The sequence below is a fragment of the Cryptotermes secundus genome, unplaced genomic scaffold (genome assembly GCF_002891405.2).
Source record: "Cryptotermes secundus unplaced genomic scaffold, Csec_1.0 scaffold259, whole genome shotgun sequence".
Taxonomy (NCBI): domain Eukaryota; kingdom Metazoa; phylum Arthropoda; class Insecta; order Blattodea; family Kalotermitidae; genus Cryptotermes; species Cryptotermes secundus.
In genome coordinates, this window is record NW_019742445.1 from 743,894 (window position 1) to 756,688 (window position 12,795).

At 39.5% G+C, this 12,795-nt stretch overlaps 1 protein-coding gene across 1 annotated transcript in view; it reads right to left on the reverse strand.

Moving 5' to 3' along the window:
* LOC111873156 (small G protein signaling modulator 3 homolog) overlaps positions 1–12,795 on the reverse strand; it is a 132,213-nt gene that overhangs the window by 43,491 nt on the left and 75,927 nt on the right. The window contains exons 13-14 of the mRNA XM_023867631.2: positions 11,349–11,516; positions 2,284–2,426 (exon numbers count right to left, since the gene is read on the reverse strand). Coding sequence (XP_023723399.1) covers positions 2,284–2,426; positions 11,349–11,516 — 311 coding nt within the window. The remainder of the gene's footprint in view (positions 1–2,283; positions 2,427–11,348; positions 11,517–12,795) is intronic.

Consider the following 12,795-nt stretch of genomic DNA (forward strand, 5'->3'; position numbering starts at 1 on the left):
ACACACACACACACCCATCGTCACAGGGGGTGACCACAGTGTTCTGCCTTAATTTGTGGCGTTTTTCTAAGAACTGGCTGCCATGTACTGTGCGAAATCAATCGATCTGGCAAGAATAAAATGTGGACATCCCTCTTCTAAGAATTCCAATTGAGTGTGTTAGTGTGGCCAGCTCAGGGCAATATGATATTATAAACACAAGCACATATCACGTCTCTGCTGTTTATAGCTTCAGAGCAAAGAAAACACGCCATTCATAACAGCTTGAACGAGGAAATCGCTCGCAAGAGCAACAGGAACTTTGCTGCAAGACAGGCATATGTAACGATCACTTAGCGCAGCTAAACTCCTGTCGTCGTTCTCGTTGTTCTCCTGACAACAGGCCAGCGAAAAATCTAACAATCTACAGCAAAACCATCAAATATTATGGGCGTTATAATGTAGGTGTGCAGCTGGACGAAACATACACGTCAAACCCCCCCAGACGATTTAAATACCTGACGAAACATACACGTCAAACCACGCTGAACGGTTAAGCCTGAGAGTGAACTTCTTCTCTATCCAATATGATTACTGGCAACTGCCATTCACTTGTGCTTGAGACACAGTCTTCATAAGCAAGTTAACAGTTTACTGGCACACATATGGACTCCTGTCTTCCTGGTTCTATCATCATATAACTAGGATGGAAAGTAGAGTGAGAAAATTTCTGCAGTGTCCAGAGTAGTAGGAGTGCAAGCATCAGCAAGTACACAGGCCATGACATCAACTGCACTATGTAAATTAAGCCACATAGTGGCCCCAACGCATGGCTACATCTATGGAGAAGCAAAGGTCAATTACACATGATCGTGATTTCATCAGATACAGAAAAAAATTGCTTCACTATTTCAGCTGTTTCTATAGGAAGCACTTGGCCTGGCTTTTCATTTAAGCTTGACAGCTACTAATTTCTTGGCAGTCCAGACCATATAATTTGAGGCTTCAAACTCCTGATGAGTTTCCTTAATTCACCAGCTCTTTCAAAGAACTGTCACAATCTGAATCTTTTCACTCTTTTCTCTTGTTATGCGACATTTTTTCCTTCACCTGACCTGTCACTACTACCAGAGTCTTGATTTTAAAACTGCTTCATTTCCCAAACTTCTGGGCAAATTTGCAGTAGTTTTCCTATGTATATCACAGATTTTTTAATATTTCTGATAACTAGGAAACTTATTCATCACCAAGTTCAACATAGATTTCAGGTATGTCTTGGAACTTGCACTTAAAGGGATTACAGCACTGTTTTAAACCTTAAAGTTCTTTAACATTTGTAGCACTTGCAGCCGCTTTAAACTTGGCAAACATAAAAATTAATTTTGCATCTGACCAAGTACTATAGAATTTTCCATTCATTGAAATGCAACTTAACCCTACTGGCATCAGGCACAAACTGAAAGGCTAATTGAGTCATGATGCCCTGAAGCATTTCTGTACATGTCACAACATAACTCATGCCTATCAGACCACTAGCAGCCAGAAAATAAGATCTGCTTATCACTTTCATGTCCCAACATGATACTTTCCAAAGATGTATTGAAAAAAGCAGTAAGTGTTGCGGAAAAAAAAACTTTTGGAAATCTGACTACATTTTTTCATAAACTAAGGCCAAAGGGCAAGGTCAAAATGTTAATGCATCTTAAAATACTGTGAGTGCTTACCAACTGAAAGCCCCATTAAAGAGTGTTCAATTAGTACAAGGATAAATTTCCTATCTTAATTAGGGCCACACACAACAACAAAAAAATTTATGGAAAACTGAAAATTTCAAAATGCTGTATCTCCATGATTAATGAACACAGAAGGTAACATTCCATACATGTAATTTCCCAAGAGGATCCACTACATTTGCAAAATTTTACTGGAATCTTCAATTCTATTCCTTTCTATAGGCTAACAGTGACTGTTTCTGGATACATCACTCCACTCTTCAGTATCATAATTCACTTTGTCCTTACAAGCAAGCAACTAAACCAAGCTAAACCAATTCTCTAACAATAGTACCTGTAAGTTAAACATTGCCAATACCAATGCCCACATATGCACACAATTATAAGTCAACTAATTTAAGTTCAAATTCTCAAAACTTACTTTCTTAACAGCCATTTTAATTTTATCATCCTACGTCCTTGTCAACTAAGATAATGTATGGCACTTCTTTGTTACCTAAGTTACAAACCAAACTTAAACAAAAATCTTGACCAGGACTGTCAATATCATATTCTCTGTTGTAATACTCACCTCTTCAGGTGTTAGCACTTTGCCATCTTCATCTAAACGGTATGTTTTGCACAGCACCAATCTGCTATACACTGAATTGAAATCTCTTTCTACTTCTTTGGTAGCTGCCTCTTCAATGAACAACCATGGATGACAAGGACCTCCTGCAGAGATAAAGGACTGTGTTCAAATAAAATTAGGCTCTACAGTAATGAATCAATTGAGTCCCATATGACGTACAACGATGCAATGGATTCCTCCACATAGAAGAAATGATTAGAAATCGTATTTTGTAGTGTCTTAAAAAGCCCAGATGATCTAACAGACATTCCACTCTAAAGTAATGTATGGTATAGTCTGTTATCCAGACTGTCTTCTTTCAGGCAGCCATATTTTTCTTCCTTTTCTTTCAAAAATCAATCTTAAGAGATCCTTTCTGAAAATATGTGCAGTGGAACTTCTATAATTTGAGAATAAATACAATTCCTAAAATTTCTCAATGTAATGCATACTCATAGAAACTGGTTAAAGTACATAACTACCAGCCCATCCCCTAACTTCTGACTGCATATAATACAATGAAGTTCAAATGATAATATGTGGTCTGACAATAAAGTTCGCGAACTCATCACGGTGAAAGTGCTGAATATCACTGTGGTTACCTTTAAGTACTACCCTTGGGAAGCTATGCACAGAATTCATCATTTCAGCACCTAGTCCACCCTTTAAAACAATTTTGGAACTGGTTTTGTGGAATGGCCTTCAGAGCTGCCATCATATTACTCCTGATGTCATCAATATGCCTCCCTTTCAATATTTCCTTTATCTTCAGGAACAGAAAAAAGTCATTGGGGGCTACATCCAGTGAACAGTGAGGGTGATCCAGCACAGTTATTTGTTTACTAACTGAAAACTCCCTCACAGACAGTGTCATGCGAATAGGTGCATTGTCGTGATGCAAGATCCACGAGTTGTTGGCAAAAAATTCGGGTCGTTTCCATCTAACTTTTTCATGCAGCCTTTTCAGTACTTCCAAATAGTAAACTTGGTATGCCAACATCATAAAACCATAATGAGGTTTCTGTCCACTGCTGCCACAGCAAGCACACAGTGGTGAGTTTGCAAACACTACTGTCAGACCTTGTATGGATACAGCACATTTCATCTTCTTTGAAGTGATTATGACAGGGATATCAGATTAATGAAGAATAATTCAGCATCCTCATCCTTCTTGGCATTATGTGAAGAATTGGGGATTTTCTTGAACTTACATAACTTCTAACCACAACAAAGTGCTAATTAGGAGTGGTCCTTTACAAGAGAAACTCCCATCTACCATTCCCTGCATGCCCACAAGCATATAGTACTCATGTTCTGCCCACAAGTCCCATCCACAGTCCACCATAATGTGACACATGTGCATACATGTGAGAATAAACACATCATCTTGTACAGAACTTGACTAACAGACATCACATATGAAACAGTTTGAGTCACACCAATAATTACGTATGTACAATATGTATGTTATGGGTTGTTCAAAACACCACTCTTTGAATACATGCAACTTTTTTGGACATTCCACATGCAATCAATGGGTATGAATCAGCCATTATACATCACTGTAAAAGCCTGTTATGGCAGTGGCATATAAATTGTACATAAAGGCATAATTGTTCATTTCCTCTGTCAAATGACATGTTACCACACTGATAATGAAAATAATCCCCTTCTTAAGAAGCCTGGACAGGGTCCACAACATCTGTAGTTCCCATGCCTATGAGAGGTCTCATCTCATTATGTTTGTCACACAGTCAAAAACTTGGAACATGAAATGAATTTCACTAATATGTACTCACAAAGGGAAGGGACAGTGCTTCTTTACTTAGGTTTAATATGTACCATACTTTCTTTTGGTTTTTCAACCCCATAAACAATGTTAAAGACGTTAATCCATACTGACTTCATATGTATTATTTAAAGTTTTGTATTCAAGGCTGAGCTCTTATTTTATTGCTATAAGTATTGTTTTTCAAAATTCTGCAGTCAGCACCTACTGAAACACACACAATTTTTCATAGGGGACAAAACTTTTTTTTTTTTATTGTTAGTGGGGTGGGACTAGGTCTCTTGTGCTGCGGCCACTTCTGGCCTATTGTACTAGCCCCAGATGATAGGGGAGGGTGATTGTGGAGCAATTGGTGGAATGAAGATTGGCAGCGGAAACTGAAGTACTTGGAGAAAATCTGCCCCAGCGCCACTTTGTCCGCCACAAATCCCACTTGACCAGACCCGGAATTGAACCCGGGCTGCCACGGTGGGAAGCCAGCGACTAACTGCTTGAGCTATTGTGTAACCCTCAAATCTGGTAGTGCCAGGAATTGATCCCGGGACCTCTGGATCTGTGGCCAGGAACTCTGACCACTAAACCACAGAGGCAGTCAGGACAAAACCTTAAACATACACCTGTGTAGTTGTATCCTGTGATATCTTTCCACATAGGACAGAGAAAGAGGAAACCTGTGTGACAAGGAGGGGAAGATATTGCATGATACAATGAACATCACGTGAGGGATACTTCTCAGTGGTTAAAGATTAAGAGATGACAAGATGCTAACAGATTCTGGAATGCAACTTTTTTCCTAGTCAATGGTAGGGCAGAGACAGTCAGTTCACAGTATTTTCATGGGCTGCTAGTCATCAATAACTTTGAAAGCTAGACTGTAAGTACAGTTGGTGCAAGAGGTTAAGGAAAAAAGTGGTAGCTAGTTAAGAAACACTAGTATGATGAATGTGCCAGAACAGAACCATTGTGTTATGTGATTGCTTTCAATACATGAACATTGCAAAACTGACAATTACAGTGACCTTTTTTCACTACATTGAAGTCCTCTTTACAGGTCATACTCATTCTATCACGGCTGCATTCTATTTTTATTGCAATGGTGCTTTCTAATACTCAAACATAGTACCAATGTGAGAATAACTGTAAATGCTGAATTGTATATTTCTTTTTGGGGTCACATTTGAAATTCAGGCTCCCAGTAGTTAGTTTACTGGAGCTGTCATATATAAGGACATGCTTTAATTAACTTGCTGCTGCTATAAGAATATACAGCCGATCACAGTGGCTGCACACTCTAAGGCAGGAACTGTCTTTGTCTGCTCGAACACTGGGATCATGAGTTCGAATCACACTTCAGGCATGGATGTCTGTGTGCATTTATTCTGTTTGTGTTGTTCTGTGTTTAGGTAGCGGCCTTGCGACTCACTGATACCCTGTCCAAGGAGTTGTACTGTGTACAGGAAAACTGAAAAAGCGGCCAAGGTCCAAAGGGCTGTAGAGCCATAGAGAGAGAGAGAGAGAGAGAGAGCAATAAGAATATATTGTCACATGTTGGGTGTATAATGCGACAAATAATTTCACGCCGTATTGGATATAGCGAATTTATTGCACATTAGCTCTCCACACTTATACAATTTACAGTTACACACAGGGCTTGAGGTGGGACGGGATGGCATCCCGGTTATTTTCTAAATGGCTTTAAAGCATCCCGTTACTTCTTTGGCAGTAAATGCAACGTATAATACCTTTTTTGTTGTTGTTGTTATCTGTTTCATGGTTGTACAGGCTACTCCCTTGCGTCGTCTAACTAAATTTTGCTTTCGTGTGGTACTGTTTGAAGCACCCGAGAATGCACAGTCCCACATCACATTTCTTGCACTTCATCTGAACACGTTTCCTCTTTACACGTGCAGAACAAACATGGCATTTCATTCTCATGGCACAAGAGGTCGGCCAGTGATGTCGATTGGCCTCCTCTAGATGAAATATTGTGGATTACAGAGCAGGAGGTCAACCTAATGGGTGTTGTGGTTGGGAGTGACACATTACACCATGTTCCAGCATGTTGCGCATAAGGGTAAGACGAAAGTCCTTATGGGGCAGTTTCGCACCACAGGATGATAGCAGGATGAAACTGTTCAGAATCGTCAGATCCAGTAAATGGAAGACGCTTGTTTGCAGCAATAAGGGGTTTTCAAAGAAAGTAGGGGGCAGGCAATTTTCCTTTGTATCAACTTCCGCCAAATACCCTGAATAAGCTGAGAAACTTGTGTAGATAGAAATATATAGGCTTATGGCCAGCACACTTTTGTGGCATGGGGTTTCTGCTAACAAGCCCAAGTGTTACAAACAGGAAAGATTTTATACTGCAGAACTGTTACAAACAGGAAAGATTTTATACTGCGGAACTGTTGTGTGTAGGAGCGGAAAAATTTTATACTGCAGAACTGCTGTGTGAAGAATTTTTTTAGTTAATTCCATTCATTTATCATAAAAATTGTATTAGACGGAGCAATTCCAAATACAACGCTCAAGCGCTCTAAGTAGAACTGGCATTTAAACGTGCAGCAGAAACGTGGATTTAAACCCCTGCAAGCAGTGGGCATTTAAATAAGCCCCGGTCAGCTAGCTTTACCTGCGTTTTAAAACTCCGGCGGTTAAAGGTTAAGGAAAGATTCATTTTCATATTCTTAAGACCGATAATAAATTATACAATGTCAGAAACAGTTTGTCCTTCTCTTGCCTTGCATCCCATCCCATCCCATCCCAATGCGGAGGTGGCCTGTCTCCAACAGAACAGTTGTTTACAACAAAATTTTAAGTTTTTCTATTGTTGTCACATCTGAATTCTTAGTTATTTTATTAAAAATTAAAACACAATATCTTGGCAGAAAATGAGGTACACATTTCCTACTCCCTCCTACTTCATTGGACAGAAATAAATTTGGTGTTGAAATAGCATAGTCGGCAAACTACAAATACAGTTATGACGGGTACAGGCTGTATTCTCACATCTGGTAATACATATATAAACTTGTAGAATAATGCGAGAACCCATCCCATTTAAGCAATGGGTCAGACGTTTACAGTAAATAATCACAAAAGTTTCTATTGTTGATGACACGATCTAGCCGTAAGGACACACATATTTTATTCTATTCCAACCAATGGGAATTTAGCCAGAAATTTTAGTGGTGGGTGGGGATCCTTGGGTTGATCCTTGCTTCAATGACAGAAACTGTACAAAATGTTATTTTAGTTCAGCATCAGTTTTCATTTATCGGTGAAAATGGAGAAATGGATAATTCGCAGTAAGAAACCCAAATTAAGCGAAAGTGGCAGTAATGAACCGTGTGCAACTGTAAGTAAAAGTGAAACAATTGTAAGTTCCATCCACTGCAATGAAGACGAAACCACCGTATGTGTGAATACAGCTGCAATAGATAACAGTGTGACTCAAAATCAGGTGCATGAAAATGACGTTAATTATTTCCCTAATTACTGGACACAAGATCAATGGCTAGAAAAATTGAAAATATACGAGTGGTTGACAATTAGTAAACAAGGGCTAGGCTGTACAACATGTAAATCAGTGGGAACTCTAGGGCCTGCAAAAACACAAGGTTTGAAATTATCTAGTGAGTGGTGTGAAGGTAGGGTCAAGGAATATGGTGAAACAAAAGAGAAGAAACAACAGTCGATTAGGAAGAAACTGTCTTGTCATAAACTATCGGCAGCTCATGTTAAAGCTAGTGACATTTTATGCCTTGCTAAAAAAGAAACAATTGAATGTCTGAATGTTAAAACACAAGAAAAACAATACGTTACAACTTGTCGCATATTTAGGACAGCTTATCAAATAGCGAAAGTGAACCGTCCCATGACAGATTTAGCAGCTTTGATTGATTTACAAGAACTAAATGGTTTAGCTATGGGGCGTATCTTGCAGTCTAATCATGCGTGCACTGATATTTGTGATCATATAGCAGATGAAATGAGAAAGAAACTTGTTAAATATATTATTGATAATGATCTTAAGATAGGTTTCATGATCGATGAGACTTCTACTTGAAGTAAAAAAGAAGCTCTTGTAATCTGTTTACGTTGCAAACTGCCTGATTCCATGGATGCGAGTAGTTATTTTTTTGATATAGTGGAATTAGAAAATACTACATCTGCAACGATCAGGGACGACTTTCTCAACAATTTCAAGAGTAACGGATTTCACAGTGACTTTTTATCACAAAATTGGATTTCATTTGTTTGTGATGGGGCCTCTAATTTACTTGGAAGGCATGCAGGTGTTGCACAACTTTTGCTCCAAATGTATCCTCAATTGATTGTTTGGCACTGTAGTAATCATCGATTAGAAATAGCGGTGAATGATACAGTATGGGAAATGTCAACAGTGTGCCACATGCAATCATTTTTTGATAAACTCTATTCTGTTTACAGCGTGTCTCCAAAGAACAAATCTGAATTGGAAACGGTTGCTGCACAACTGAGTATGAGATTAAATACCATAGGACGAGTGTTAGGAACGACACGTTGGGTATCGTCTAGTGCGCGGTCTGTGAGAGCCATATGGATAATTACCCTGCTCTTTATAAGCATTTTCACAATGCGTCTGTAGACCCAAAACGCATGGGAAGGGAGAGAGCTCAATATTCTGTATTGAAAAGAAAACTAAGCGATGTAAACTTTGTTCTAAATATGGGACTTCTGTTCGATGCTTTAACAGAAGTTGAACACCTGTCTTTAAAATTACAAGAAAAGAAAATCACATTGCCTGAAGCACATCATTTAGTTCTTGTTAAGTATCACGTCTTTCAGTACACGGCAAATAATCCAGGTGAATATTATTCTGAAGTTCTAACGGCTGCTGATAAATTAGAATTTAAGGGAGTTAGCTTAGAACATGGAGAAGTGCAGAAGATTAGTGAACAACAATTCTTTCAGAAATTAAGTGACAATATAAACACCCTAATGTTCACCACTAGAGCTTCACACGAATCCACTGGAAGTAGTAACACAACATGGTCAAACAGGGACAGTCAGTTACTGGACAACTTGAAAATAATGGATAAGGCTAAGTGGGTAAAATGTCAAGATCTATGTTTTGCTGATAAAGAGATTAGGTTACTCGCTGAGTCATTTATGGTGTGTAAGAAAACTTCAGTTCATGGATTCCATGAATATTACATGAATATAATGAATGGTGATGACATGTATCCTGATGAACTAAAGCCGTTGATTGCAGCTGCAAATACTATTATTATTTCAACTGCAGAGTGTGAGCGTGCATTCAGCAACATGAACAACATTATTTCAACCATCCGAAGCTCGGTGCTTTTAAAAACAGCATCTAGTTTAATGTTTATTTCATCAGTGGGACCCCCTCTTAGTGCTTTCGATGCAGAATATTATGTAAAACAATGGCTAAAGAAAGGAAGCCAACATGCAGATTACCAGTCTTGTGCAGCCCCCACAGATAGAAGATCAGTGACTTCAGAAAGCAATGAAAACATCTGGAAAATATTCTAAAGTACTCGTAATGCATGTGTGACTTCATTTTAACACATGCCATTTAAACTACTCTAATATGTTCGTAGGTCTTAGATGGAACACAGACTATATACATCACTCGGTATATTTTCATAATTTATGTCTATGAATTAAAAGGGGAAAACCATCCCGGTTCTATTTTCATTCCACCTCAAGCACTGGTTATACAATCTTAATTTTATACAATTCACTATCTCAATTGCTGTTCAACTGCATTTTGGCAAATCCATTCAACTGTCTCTGGCGGTGGCTACATTTTCACTGACTCCTTAGGCAGTGTGGTTCTCTTATAAACCCTCAGCCAGACAATGGGAAAACGCCTCGCTTCCTTGCTGCCTAGTCGCCATGTTTACAGGTGTTGCTGGGCAACGATGTCGAGAGTTGTTTACTGCTGCATAGCAACCGCGGCATCCCCCACTACGTCACCGTAGGGGAGGGGGGGCAGAGTGTTGATTGGCCCATTAGCGTAGTAGCGACAGCGCCCGATGTTGTTATGTTACCGCTGACGGGGGAGGGTATGTTCTCCATAGCGCAATAGATCACAATATTATGGTTAGTGAAGAGAAATCTGTTTGACTGTACAATATTCTCCCATATTAAACCTAGACTTAACTGTGCTTTTGAATAAAACTAAATTGGTCACTGTAAAAGTCTCAAAATAACAACTATTTTTATTTTTATGAACCTCTTTAGGGGAAAAAAATTTGTGAACATCCAAAAAGTTGTAACATATAAAAATTCACTTTTTTTTTCATTGGCGCTACAGCCCTCATTTGGGCCTAGGAATACCTCCATGAAACTCTTCGTATCACTTCGGTTTACTAGATCTTAGACATACGGTAGGACTCCTTGGGCGGTGATCAGCTCGTTGCAAGGCCTCTACCTGTACACAAACACAGAAAAATGCACACAAACATTCATGCCCTGAGTGGGATTCGAACCCACGATCCCGGCTTCTGAACGAGCGAAGACAGTGCATGCCTTAGACCAATCGGCTACCATGACCGGCAAAAAATTCACTTAGACAAGGGAAACTATTATAATAAACATGAACGCATTTAATTTATAATAGTTGGGTTTCATTTCAAACATCTAAAATAGGGTAGACAAGATGTGTTTTTTAAAAGTTTGGTAGAGAGAGCATTTCTGTATTAACTACAGATCTGTCAACCCTTTAGACCAAATTCGGGTTTGATTTAGACCAGTAACATGTGTCTACACTCCAATACCAAAGAGACCAAAGTGACTGACTGAACAGGATTCTTACGATTCTGGGATGTAAAAAGTAAAGTACAGGTATCCCTGCAACAGGCCATGGAGGCCCATAGGGTTGTCAGATATTGAGGTTCCCACATTTTTTAGACAATCGGCTCATAGATGGCGGCAAGACTGTCAGCCTTATGCGCTGGCCGCCCTTTACCCCTAAGAATATTCCTGGTACTCATTTCTGTTAGAGGCTGAGTCAACCCCAGGGCCATAGTGCGGCTGGAAGGATTAGGTCAACTGAAAAAATCCAATGACCTCATCGGGACTTGAACCCGCGACCTTTGAGCTTGTAGCATAGTGCCTCAACCAACTACGCTACCGCGTGCTGGGATTCGGATTCGGTAAACAGCTCTCTCTCACAGTTAAATCTCAATAGTTCAGATGAAGAGATCTAAGCTGAAGAACTCACCAAGAAAATTTGGCCTCTTCATGCCATGCTCAAGCACCTGCTTTATGGCTGGACAAAGAGTTCCCCTCACTAAATCCGTAACAGCCTCAGACACACTGTCATCCCCAGCACATGAATACTGCTTACTGCGTTCATCCAGCAACTCGACAAACTTGGCAGGAAACCAACCTGTATACAGATACATGCATACATAAATACACACACCACTTTCCTTCATACATTATAAACGATTACTCCATTTTAATAATATACTTCGCCTAATTTATCTATACATTTATTTCTTTAACTATTGTATTTTGTAAGATTAAATTATAAATTTGTGGAATTGTGTAAATCATCACGCGCTGTATTACGCTATGGGCTATACATTAAGTGGGGTATGATGTAATTACCACATGACTTCTTAAGAAGCTGATAACTCAGGGGCTCTCCCTTTGTTCAGTAAAACATGATGCAAGTTTCGTACGTAGTTAGCGCGGTACTTCCCAGCGTATAGCCAATCACTAGCTATTAAATGACATCATGCTTATAGCCAGCGGCATCATACACTCTTCCCTTTGTTCGAAACAAAGCTTAGGTCTCGAAATGTTAACGACACACAATCATGTCATTCCCCAAAAAAAGGGAACAAAAAACTGTATACAGCCATCATATTTGTTACTAACAATGTAAATAATTAAAATGTAATAAAGTGTGTTTGTGAGTTGTTTCTGGGTTTTGTTGACTGCCTTGTTGGAGCCAAGGACCACTTAATGACCCTGTGATTGTATCATGTTCTCTACTGAGAGGGGCCCAAGATATACTACAGAACATCAGGATCATTCAACCACGACAGTTAAAGTTGAGGCTATGTCTCCACCTGCTTCTCTGGAGTCGCTATAAGGCGATTCACAGCAAGCAGCTGCGGCCAACTTATCCCCATACGTGGCTGGAGAATTCCGCAAAACGACTATAACGAAACAAAATTAGGCTTTTGTAACAACTACTGTATGTTAATAATTTAAAAACTCGGGTATATAATAGTGTAATGTTTATCATTAATTGGAGTATTTACTGACCCCATCATACATAATGACTTATGCTCTTGAAGTGGTCAGTCCTTGTCCACTTGTTATTTCACCATAATGCCACTGCTCAATCACTGTCTCTCTCTCCTTTTTTTTACACTATATGAGGGGGGACCCAAAAATAACCGGAAACGACCTGTTGCGCGCGCATGCTTTGTAGTTACGAGTTGTGCTGCTAGGTGGTGTTAGCTGGGGGTCTCCCGCGACTGTTAGTGAGCTGGCGTCAGTCTGAGTTAAGTGGTTTGTCTGTGGTGCTCTGTTGTGTGCGTTCCTGTTTCAACCCTTTGGCGATTAGTGAGATGGCCGACCAGAAGGAACAAAGAGTGTGCGTGAAATTTTGCTTTCTGTTAGGGAAAACTGCACTTCACTCTTCAAGTCGC